Source organism: Ornithorhynchus anatinus, chromosome 1 (genome assembly GCF_004115215.2).
Source record: "Ornithorhynchus anatinus isolate Pmale09 chromosome 1, mOrnAna1.pri.v4, whole genome shotgun sequence".
Taxonomy (NCBI): domain Eukaryota; kingdom Metazoa; phylum Chordata; class Mammalia; order Monotremata; family Ornithorhynchidae; genus Ornithorhynchus; species Ornithorhynchus anatinus.
The window spans coordinates 40,856,129-40,868,257 of record NC_041728.1 but is presented as its reverse complement, the minus strand read 5'-3'; the positions used below and the strand labels follow the sequence as shown (position 1 = coordinate 40,868,257).

Genomic DNA, 12,129 nt, shown 5'->3' with positions numbered 1-12,129 from the left:
TGTGGCCAGTGGAAAGAACATGGGCCCGGGAGTCAGAAGTCCTGGGTTCTAATTCCAACTCCACCACATAACCCACTGTGTAAACTTGGACAAGTCACTTTCCTTCTTGGGGCTTCAGCTCCCTCTTTTGCAAAATGCCTGCTCTCCCTCCTACTTAGACTGTGAGCCCCATGTGAGACCTGATTATCTTATATCTACCACAGTGCTTAGTACAGTGTTTGGCACAAAGAAAGTGCTTAAAAAACATTATTATTATTCACTGTGGGCAGGGAACATGTCTCATATTGTTATATTGTATTTTCCCAAGTGCTTAGTACAGTGCTCTGCACACAGCAAATGCTCAATAAATACGACTCATAATGATTATTATACTTATTACTCTCTTATGCTTGGAAGGGACCCTGTGAAGTTATAGACCGCCTTAAGGCTCTCCTCTAAACAATGCCATTTCACTAATACCGTATACTTCTGTGCCTCATTCTATCCAAACCCACTTGACTTCTTAACAAGCTTTCTCTTAGAAAACACTTTAGGAATTTTAAGAAGAGAAGAAGGAAGAAAGGACTTACTATATTCGTTTAAAAGGGAGTGACTTGAGGTAGGGGGAGAGGAACTGAATCGCTAATAGAGGTAAAGGAATAGGGCCAGAGGTGGTTTTGACTCCCAGACCTTGCTGAAATGAAATCTATGTCTCTACATATATTGCTTTATATACTTATTCCTCAGAGGAATTTAATTTCCTCTTTTAAGCTGAGTGACATGGCTTTCCCCTATGGCTCCGTTTCAGGAAGAGCGGTGTCCGATTCTCCAGCTGGAAGAAGGTGACAGGAAGATGGCCCTGGAGCATATGCCTCCAGTCCTGCTTCTTGGACAAACTGAGCTAAAGTTAGGCTATCGGCCTTTAGGCCAGAATGAGCCTTTCGCTCTAGAAACAAGCCCATATTGTCCCGGTAGGGAAGAGAGATGCTGCGGCTGAATAATGGTTCTTCAATACCCAGGAGTTCCCGCGTGTGCCGAGAAATCACCTGAAATGCAAGGAGACGCTTTAGGGGATGATCTCCTATTCCCAGGGTAGTATAAAACTCCTACTCCTCGGCCTTAGGTTTCCCATCAGTTCTGTCTCTTAGACATCTGCTTCTTCTCCCCTGTTTCCCAGCTCGCACTCTTTCCTGGGCCCACGCTCACCTTCTACCCGTTGAATGCTTTTGAGTCTCCCGCTTCTGACCCCTCCTTCACGCTGCCCCGTTCCCATCCCCACCCCCAAATCCTCTCGACCACAGCTCTCCCCAGCTTTAAAGCCCTCTTAAAACCCTACCTCCCCCAATATGCCTTCCCTGATTAAGTCACTTGTGTCCAGTGCTTGCTTTTGGTGGGAAAATGTGCACATGGAGTACTTTACTCCTGACCCAGGCACTCCTGTACATTCACGCCATTTGATGTACTTTTTTCATTCTGGTGTGTCTGAACTGCTTTTTTATAATAATGGCATTTATTAAGTGCTCACTGGTGCTAAGCGCTGGATAAATTCAAGGTTATCAGATTGGGACACAGGGGCTGTCCCACACGGAGCTCACAATCTACCTTAATTTCAATTTACAGATGTGAAATATGAGGCCTAGAGAGGTTGTGACATGCCCAAGATCAGAGAGGAGGCAGGTGGCGGAGCTGAGACTAGAACTCAGGATGCCTGATTCCCAGTCCCGTGTTCCTTCCACTGGGTCATGCTCCCTCCTACTTTTTCCTCCAGCATGGCCAGTGCTCAGTGCTTAGAACAGTGCTCAGTACTTAGTGCTTGGCACATAGCACTTAACAAATACCATTATTATTATTATAAATAATTTTTTCTTGTCTCCACCATATATAAGCTCCCTGAGGAGAGGGGGTGTGATTCTTCCCACTGTGGTACTCTCCCAAGTGCTTAATACAGTGCCTAGCACTTAGGAGGTGCTCAATATATGCCACTGAGTGAAGTGGATCTAAATGACTCTTAGTTTCCTATTCATCTCCAGTCCCAAACCCAAAAGTCATTTTTCCAGGGAAAAATACTTATGCATCAGGGAATCAAAATCTTATAGGCCTGGCTTTACTATAAATTGATTGTTCTTTAGTAGAAAATTGCTCACTGAGGTGGAGTGAGTTATTTCAAGGTCCTCTCTTCTGAGGAACACAGAAGAGTTCATCTGCCTCACTTGAACATACTTTATCCACTTGGAGATATACTTGTAAATGGGAAGCCTAAGAAACTCCTGACAAAAGCTACAATTAGCAAGCATACTGAGAGATCTCAACCTACTTGCAGCTAAAAAGGAGACACAAAATCTATTAGCACATAAAAATAATTCCTGGGTTTGTATCAACTGAAAAATCTACTTCAGAAATGTCTGGACATTTAAAAATACAGGTCACTTGAAGTTCTAGTTTATTGAATATTTCCTATGTCTATAAGCACTTCGAAACTTCCCCTCCCCTAACGCCCCAATCCCAGGCAGACCCCTAGATCTCTCATGGCAGACTCATTCTTCAAAACACTAAGGTCCCATTTTTTATCACTACTCTTGGAAAACTATTCCATTCCTCTTGTGACCAACTTGGCACTTTGGTTTAAATTTTTCTTTACCAACTTGCCTTTCAAAATATCCCTTTAAATCACATCATATGAACAGCTTTTCTGGGCTAGAGTTTCTTTCAGTATCTGGATTGGAATCTGGCCCATGAAACCGTTGATAATCCAGAGATGAAAGTAGGTGTTGAATGGGAATTTAACCAAAGTGGTGAAAAGACTAACATCCGTTCACTGAACCGGATGAATTTTTCCCCCAAAACCTGGGTAGTTTGGTCACCTCTGGGTGGATGGAGCAAGCAGGCAGGCAAGAAAGAAGGTACGCTTCCAAGCACTTAATACAGTGCTCTGCACACAGTACGTCCTCAGAAAATACAGTTGATTGATTGATTGAAGGGCAAAATGCCCAAGCTCCGATCTTGTCCTTCTGCCATCCTGCCTTCTGCTTTTACTGTATGCTTCCAAGTACCTAATTGAGGGCTGTGTACACAATAGGAGTTCAATAAATACTGATGATTGAGAAGCAGCGTGGCTCAGTGGAAAGAGCCCGGGCTTGGGAGTCAGAGCTCGTAGGTTCGAATCCCAACTCTACCACTTGTCAGTTGTGTGACTGTGGGCAAGTCACTTAACTTCTCTATGCCTCAGTTACCTAATCTGTAAAATGGGGATTAAAACTGCAAGCCCCATGTGGGATAACCTGATCACCTGTATCCCCCAGCTCTTAGAACAGTGCTCTGCACATAGTAAGCGCTTAACAAATATCAACATTATTATTATTATGATGATCATTAAAGATGATCACCGATGACGAGGATGACCTTTCATGCTTGGGCTGATATGTAAACCTGAAGGGAGATTGAGATGGTAAGTGAAGCCAGGTGAGTGGATGAACTCCTGGAGAAAGTGTGAGAAGAGTATGAGAGGTGGAGGAGGAAGAGGAGGAGGAGCGACAACAGCAGCCAGTGAATGGATTTGAGAAGGTGTGATCAGAAAAGCAGGAGGAGAGTCAAGGTTAGTACTGGATCAGCTAAACCAGGAGTTGGGGGGAGAGAAGGAGGAAAAGCAAGAGGAGGATGAGGAGGAGTCAGGAGTGATCCATGGGGTCCAAGGAAGAGGGATGAGAGAAGGGGAGGAGGTGTAGGGGGGAATAGGCCATGGTGCCTATAGCATCTGAGAAATTGAGGCCGATCAGGGCCTGAATCTCCCCACTAGTGTCCACCTTGTGCCTGCTGCTGCTCTATTGCAGCTCTGGTCCCGGCGGGCCCTGGGCATTGCCGGCAGCCCGAAGGGACTTAAGCTGTCACCGATTGTGCGTCAGACCCCTCTATCGGGCAGCCGCATGATTCCTCCGGGTTCCTGCCGCCACCCCCATCACAGCTCTCCTGGCCCTCACATCCTCCTCCACCAGACAGCCACGTTACCTTCCCAAGATCCGGCCCCAGCTCTCCTCCGCATCACTGAGCTCCATCCCAACCCACTTCCCACCATCCCGACAGGACAGAGAAAAAGCAGCCACAGCCTGGCACTGCCTCCACAAAACCTCGGGAAGGTAGTGGCGGCCGCTGCTGGGGTGGGCCCTTTGGCTGCGTGACTGGACTCTGAGCCGTGAGGAGCAGGAAATTCTGCTCCTCTAGCCACAGTACCCTAAGGAACTTTGTTTCTGCCTGTGTGTTGTTGGTGCTTTTATTTCATCTCTCTCAGTGTATCTGGTGCCAGGCCCCCTTCCCCTTTGTCTTTTTAGACTGGAACCCTCCCCAACAGTCAGGAACCATATTTTAATTCCCACTTGTGTATTCTTCTTTCCCAGCAGTTAGTACAGTGCTGAGCATATAGTAAGTGCTTAATAAATACTATTACTACTACTAGGAATCTGAATAGGAGTAGGAGTAGAGAGGTGTGTCAATAGCTGGAGGGGGCCATGGGTTGAAAAGGGTTTTTCTGGATTTTGAGAGACTGGAGTGTGTTTGAAAACAGAGGGGAAGAAGCCACCTGAGAGTGAGAAGTTGAAAACAAGGGTGAGGGAGGGGAGAAGAGTGAGAACAAATGCTTTTAGGTGTGTGTTGGGGTGGGGGAGTCAGATGCGGTCAGAGGCACAGGTAGAAGGGGAGTCAATTTAGTGGGTGATGTTATGGACTGACAAGTCTTTAAAAAAAAAAAAAAGTATTGAATGAGTCCACAACAGAGAACCTGTCCATACACCCAACCAAAAATCTATAGTGGCCATGTAGAGTTAAACTCTGTCACATAATCCTGGGATTTAAATGAAGCCCTACTATTGTCCAGCTGCAAGCCCATTTCTGCCTAAAGTTGTTTTTATTACAAATGGGAAGTAACATCTGGTCATTAATTGAGTGAGAAAGTGGAACTGCTTTAGTCCTGAGTGTTTCCCCCCCACCCCACCCAACACATTTAACCTTTACTTTATAACACATTTTAAAAGTCCTGTTTGTTCCCTGTAGCTTTGGTAAAGTGATGCAAATAAGAACTCAAAATTTGCTTAGGCAAATTTATTGGGGCTACTATCTCTGATGGACCAAGCCAGACTAGCCCTGTACAGCTCTATAAGGGGGAATAGCCTAGAAATTTCTAGAGTAAGGAATCTGGCTGGCTCATTCCTCAGGATCTCTCCCAGTGTGTGTGGGGGAGAGAGAGGTGGGTGGGGAGAGAGAAAAGACCAAAGCAGGTGGGACCCACTGTCCCTATAACATTGAGCACACAAAAAAGCTGCCCCATGTGCTGTTTTGGATGGTGGCAGCACCAGCCACTGTTTTCTCTTTTGTCTCCTTGTCTCTCATTCCTTATGAAGTTCTTGCACCTGGGAAGCAGCGTGCCCTAGTGGAAAGAGCCCAGGCCTGGGAAACAGAGAACCTGAGTTCTAATGCTGTCCTCGCCAGTTGTCTGCTGTGTGATGTAGGGCAAGTCATTTAAGTTTTCGGTGCTTCAGTTACCTCATTTGTAAAATGGAGATGAATAATAATGGTGGTATTTGTTAAGCGCTTACTATGTGCAAAGCACTGTTCTAAGCCCTGGGGGGGACACAAGCTGAGCAGGTTGTCCCACGTGGGGATCACAGTTTTAATCCCCATTTTACAGATGAGGGAACTGAGGCACAGAGAAGTTAAGTGACTTGCCCAAAGTCACACAGCTGGCGAGCGGCAGAGCCGGGATTAGAACCCATGACCTCTGACTCCCAAGCCCGGGCTCTTTCCACTGAGATTAAGAGCCCATGTGGGACACAGACTGTGTCCAAACTGATTAGCTTGAGTCTACCCCAGTGCTTAGTACAGTCCTCGGCAGTTGACTCCCAGTTTTCTGTGGGGGTGTAGAATTGCCTGAGACTTTGTTTTATTGTGGTCTTAAAAATATTTCTTCTGCCCTTCTTGCATGCAGAAGGCTGAGGATCAGCAGGGTAAACTATCAGTCAAGCTATTCATCAATGGTAATTAACGAGTGCTGTGTGCAGAGCACTCTAATAAGTGTTTAGGAGAGTACAATACAATTCAATTAGTAGATGTGATCCCTGCCCACAAGGAGTTTACAGTCTATAAAACAGACATTAAAATAGATTAGGGGCAGGGGAATTAGCCAAGGGGTGCTGCTGCTAAGAGTAAAGTGGTGAGTTTTAGGGAAGTGGTAACTCCAAGTTCCAGGTAATTAGAGTGTTATTGGATGTAATGTACGCTCCTCCTGAGCAGAGAACATGTCTTGTGTTTCACTTTTCTCTCCCAAGTGCCCTCTAGATGGTAAGCTTGTTGTGGGCAGGGAATGTGTCTGTTTACTTTTATACTGTGCTCTCCTGAGCGCTTAGCATGGTGCTCTGCACCCAGTAAATGCTCAATAAATATGACTGACTTAGTAATCAATAAATCCTCTTTAATGAGTGATTATTGTAGGCAGAGCACTGTACTACACTATAGCCCACTATAACGGAGTTGGGAGACAGGTTCCCTACCCACAGTGAGCTTACAGTCTAGAGGGAGAGGCAGTTATTAATACACATAAATTACAAATAGGTAAGAAAGTGCTGTGGGGCTGAGGGAGGGGTGCAAATATACAGTGGTTTGCACTCAGGGGGCCCTCAACAGATACCATTTCTGCTGCTGCTGCGGTGGCCACTGCTACCACTATTACCCACTACTACTACTAATAATAATGTTGGTATTTGTTAAGCGCTTACTATGTGCAGAGCACTGTTCTAAGCGCTGGGGTAGACACAGGGGAATCAGGTTGTCCCACGTGGGGCTCACAGTCTTAATCCCCATTTTACAGATGAGGTAACTGAGGCCCAGAGAAGTTAAGTGACTTGCCCACAATCACACAGCTGACAAGTGGCAGAGCCGGGATTCGAACCCATGACCTCTGACTCCAAAGCCCGGGCTCTTTCCACTGAGCCACGCTGCTTCTCCCATATTACATGTTACTGCTGAAATCCTTAATTAAATACGGGTTACCTGTTTATAGCCAAAAAGTGAGTCTGAATCAGTGAGTCTGTGCCATGGAGCCTTCCCAGACTGAGCCCCCCTTTTCCTCTGCTCCTCCTCCCCCTCATCGCCCCGGCTCCCTCCCTCTGCTTCCCCCACCCCCACCCCGCAGCATTTGTGTATATATGTACATATTTATTATTCTATTTATTTTAATAATGATGCGTGTGTATCTTTAATTCTATTTATATTGATGCTATTGATGCTTGTTTACTTGTTTTGTTGTCTGTCTCCCCACTTCCAGACTGTGAGCCCGTTGTTGGGTAGGGATGGTCTCTATTTGTGGCTGATTTGTACTTTCCGAGCACAGGGACAAACTCTCACGGCTCCAGGCCCTTTCAGGGGTTCCAGATCTGAGTCAGGGAGCAGTGACATCACACTTCAGAGGCAGCACACTACAGAATCAGTCCATCAGTCAATCATATTTAATAATAATGATGGTATTTGTTAAGCGCTCACTATGTGCCAAGCACTGTTCTAAACGCTGGGGTAGATACAAGGTAATCGGGTTGTCCCACGTAGGGCTCACAGTCTTAATCCTCATTTACAGATGAGGTAACTGAGACACAGAGCAGTGAAGTGACTTGCTCAAAGTCCCTCAGCTGATAAACAGCGGGGCTGGGATTAGAACCCATGACCTCTGACTCCGAAGCCCATAATCTTTCCACTGAGCCACGCTGCTTCTCTATTGAGCACTTACTGTGTGCAGAGCACTGTACGAGGTGGTTGGGAGAGTACAATATAACAATATAACAAACACATTCCCTGACCATAATGATCTTACAGTCTAGAGGGAAGACCAGCGTGAAACCCCTACCCGGGCTATAAGTTGCCCGGAGCATCAAATCGCAAAAAGGAGTGAAAGCATCACATTCCACTGTGACAGAGTCCTCTTGACTAGAGAGAGTCCTCTTACTAGATTTCCTGTTTTGACTGGTATGGGAACAACCCTAGCCCAATTCACATATTTTGATCCCCTCATGCCAAGAAACAACAGGCAAAAGGAGCCAGCCTGATCGAGAAAATGATTGTAAACTCTTCCTGGTCCCCAGCTGGTCCCAACCTGAACCAGCTCTCACCTCTGGCATCTGAATTCAGAACCTAACCAGTAGCCGACGAAGGCCAAACAGGAAGTGAACCTATTCGCAATTCTGGGGTTATTACTGGGGTCTTAACCGACTGGGCCACAGCCTCTCCTCCTGAAACCACCAAAGCAGAAGTGCACAAGAAGTTCAGGCAGGGTCTAGATCCTCCTGCCTGAACTGAGTGTAATTTAGCGTTGTTCTAACCCGGGTCAAGACCCCTGGCACCTACTGAACTCACCCAGCTAGGTGAAGCCAGCCATCTCCATGGAGAAGAACAGTGCGGTAACTGCCACCTTTCCTCCCTCTATCAAGGGGCCCTTCCGTGTGTATCAAGATGGGATAAAAGTCTGTGAGCTCGTGGGCTCTCAGATTCCTCCATCCCCTCCGAGGCTTTGAGCCAATTCTGTGTGATTGTGATATATTTTAACATTTCATCACACCCGATGTGTCCAACTCCAATCCCTTTTCCCCACTTAAACTCTTAGATTATGAGCCCCCACCCACCACGAAGTACAGTGTCAGTGTCTTATTCCCATCTGTGTATTCTGTCCCAAGCACTCTGCACATAGTAAGGGCCTAAAATACTATTACTGTACACTGTGTATTCATAGACCTATGCCCCTGAAATTGGGCAGGTGCCCATTCTGCATGACCTGAAGGGAAAGACATTAGGGAGGTAGAATCTGTAGGGAATGCCTGGAAGCTTCCTTCGCACACCAGGAGTGAGGCAGCATGGCCTAGTGGGTCAAGCGCAGGGCTGGGAGTCAGAAAGACCTGAGTTCTAATCCCAGCTCCTCCACTTGTCTGCTGTGTGACCTTGGGCAAGCCACTTTCCTTCTCTGTGTCTCAGTTACCTCATCCATAAAATGGAGATGGGGACTGTGAGTCCCACTGGGTCAGGGACCATGTCCAACCTGATTAGCTTGCATCGATCCCAATGCTTAGTGTAGAGGTAAGTGCTAAACAAATACCATTAAAAAAAAGAGTAGCAATAGAGAAAATGCCACCTGGAGAAAAAGATGCTTGTTTCCCTCAAGGAAGAATCTGTGTACTGAACTCACCTTCATGTCCTCAAAATCCGTTATCCCCAACTGGGGGAGATTTGAGCAGTTTACATGGATGAGTTTCTGGCCACTGATGAAGTTTGTCGTCCAACACTTCTGTTAGGAGAAATAAGAATGTCTCTTGAAAAACATACTTCTGGCAGCTAAAGAAATAGAAATCATACTAGTTTCTAGTTAGTCTCAGGCTAACTAAACTTCAAGCTTTATTTCAAAATTTCCAAATTCTTCTACCAGGTTCCCTTGTAGAATCTGCCTAAATTCACATCTCCCCTTTAATTTTTAAACAAAAACTCACTGATATAAATTAATATGAAAGGGTCTAAAAATACTATTTAATTCCATAATTACATATGACAGGCATGCCAGAGAGGATGCAGCCTCATAGACGGGTTTGCTAATGAAATAACTTGATGGGATAGAGTGAATTCTGCCTAGAAAACCAGCCATCAAACAGACCACTTTTCTTTGGGAATCAAGAGTAGTTGAGACATAATCAAGAGGGAGGAGACATAATTACAAATAATGTTAAACATTTACTCCAAGACGGGAGGACAGAAAATTGCAGGGAAGAGACATCTAGTGGGACCAAACTTGAAGCAGTGTGGCCTAATGGAAAGAATGCGGGCCTGGGAGTCAGAAGACCTGGGTTTTAATCCTGACTCCGCCTCTTGCTTCCTATGTGACCTTGGGCAAGTCACTTAACTTCTCTGTGCCTCAGTTTCTTCAACTGTAGAAAGTGGATTCACTACCTGATCGCCCTCCTACTTAGATAGTGGGACAAGGACTGTGTCCCACCTGATTAACTTGTTTCTATCCCAGCACTGCTTGACAAATAGTAAGTGCTTAACAAATGTCGCAATAATAATAATAATAATAATAATAAACAGGCAAACCAGGTTTTCTGAATCCTAGCCTAGGCAAGTGAAAGCCTGGGTATCCCACAAGTTGGTGTGGGAGTACCTTGTACTGGGGGAATCCTAACTGGCTGATCCACTCTGCAACCTGCTCCGGGCTCCAGGTGAGGTAGTCGATGTTGGTTTCACTCTCTTCTAGAGGTTTTGGTTCAGACTTTTTCCTAGACTCTCCCTGGTCTTCCCCAGAAGCTTCTGCTTTCCTTTCTTTAGGTGTCTCTGGCCCAATCTCCTGACACGCCCCAGAATCCGTTTCCTTAGAGCGCTCTTGGAGGGTCTGTTTAAGGGAAAGTTCTTCCAAAGAAACCGTACACCTAACTTCATCAGAGGAATTAGGAAAATCAAAGCAAGTTTCTTTTGAGGAGTTCAACCTAAGAGAGGTGTTAATTGGGGGGTTGGCTTCTTTATCCATAAAGCGTTGTGGCTCTGTCTCTTCAGAGAACTTCAGACTGGTATATTTGGTTAGCTCTGACCTGCCTTCGAGGAGATTTGGAAGAGCCTCTTTTGGAAGCTCTGATTCGGCCTCCTTCGGGGTCTCTAGCTTTGTCTCCTTGGAAGGCGCTGGCTCGGCCTGCACGGGCAGCTTTCTAGAACTTTCTGTGGAGCTTCGCTCACAACCCTGCGGGCCCTGAGGGTCTGCCTCCTGGGTCAGTTCAGCCTCTGTCCCCTCAGGGCTTTCTTGTTCACGACTCTGGGAACGCTCCGGCTCTGTCTGAATGGGCAGCTCTCTAGAACTTTCTGGGGGGCCTCGCTCACGGCCCTGCAGACCCTCTGCCCTTGCTTTCTTGGTCAGCTCAGGTTCTGTCCCCTCAGGGCTTCCTTGCTCATGGCCCTGCAGACCCTCTGGCTCTGGCTCTTTGGTCAGCTCTGGCTCTGTCCCCTCAGTGGTTTCTTGCTCACGACCCTGTGGGTCGGCCTTCTCGGTCAGCTTTGGCTCTCTCCCCTCAGAGCTTTCTTGCTCACTGCCCTGTGAACCCAGTGGGTCTGCCTCCTCGGTCAGCTCTGGTTCCGTCCCCTCAGGCCCTTCTTGCTGACAGCCCTGCAGACCTTCTGGCTCTGTCTCTTTGGTCAGTTCTGGCTCTATCCTTTTAGAGGCTTCTTGCTCACGCCCCTGTGGGTCTGCCTTCTCAATCAGCTCTGGCTCTGTCCCCTCAGGACTTTCTAGCCGATGGCCCTGTGGACCCTCCGGCTCTGTCTCTTTGGTCAACTCTGGCTCTGTCCCCTCAGAGGTTTCTTGCTGACGACCCTGTGGGTCTGCCTTCTCAATCAGCTCTGGCTCTGTCCCCTCAGGGCTTTCTAGCCGATGGCCCTGCGGACCCTCCGTCTCTGTCTCTTTGGTCAGTTCTGGCTCTGTCCCCTCAGAGACTTCTTGCTCACGACCCTGTGGGTCTGCCTCCTTGGTCAGCTCTGGCTCTGTCCCCTCAGGGCTTTCTTGCCGACGGCCCTGCGGACCCTCTGTCTCTGTCTCTTTGGTCAGTTCTGGCTCTGTCCCCTCAGGAGCTTCTTGCTCACGCTCCTGTGGCTCTGCCTTCTCAATCAGCTCTGGCTCTATCCCCTCAGGGGCTTCTTGCTCACACCCCTGTGGGTCTGCCTTCTCAGCGAGATCTGGCTCTGTCCCCTCAGAGCTTTCTTGCTGACGGCCCTGCAGATCCTCTGGCTCTGTCTCTTTGGTCAGCTCTGGCTCCGTCCCCTCAGGGGTTTCTTGCTCACATCCCTGTGGGTCTGCCTCTTCGGTCAGCTGGGGCTCTGTCCCCTCAGGGGTCTCCCGAGAGTTTTGAGGAGGTTCTGGCTCAGATTCCTCGGGCGGCCCGGGCTCCGCCTCCTCCCCCGCGGGCAGAGTTTCCTCAGGGAGAGGTTCTCGGGGGCCCTCGGGGGTCGCGGCCCCCGAACGCAGGTCCATTGTGATTTCCTCTAGATTCCTTTTCTTTTAGGGGGGAGGGGGACGGCGTCCCACCAAGCCATGGCAACCCTCGCTTCCGGTAACGTCTCCATGATGACCACCACCACTGGGAGCTTCCCTACCCTTTG

At 47.7% G+C, this 12,129-nt stretch overlaps 1 protein-coding gene across 1 annotated transcript; it reads right to left on the bottom strand.

Annotated features, from left to right (window-relative positions):
• Positions 1-562: 562 nt before the first annotated feature.
• Positions 563-12,001, bottom strand: SAMD15 (sterile alpha motif domain containing 15). The gene is made up of 3 exons (XM_029062142.1): positions 10,151-12,001; positions 9,188-9,286; positions 563-1,025 (listed from the first exon to the last, which is right to left on the bottom strand). Exons 1-3 carry the CDS (start codon positions 11,999-12,001, stop codon positions 771-773), a joined length of 2,205 nt encoding a protein of 734 aa, XP_028917975.1. The 3' UTR covers positions 563-770.
• Between the last annotated feature and the right edge of the window lie 128 nt (positions 12,002-12,129).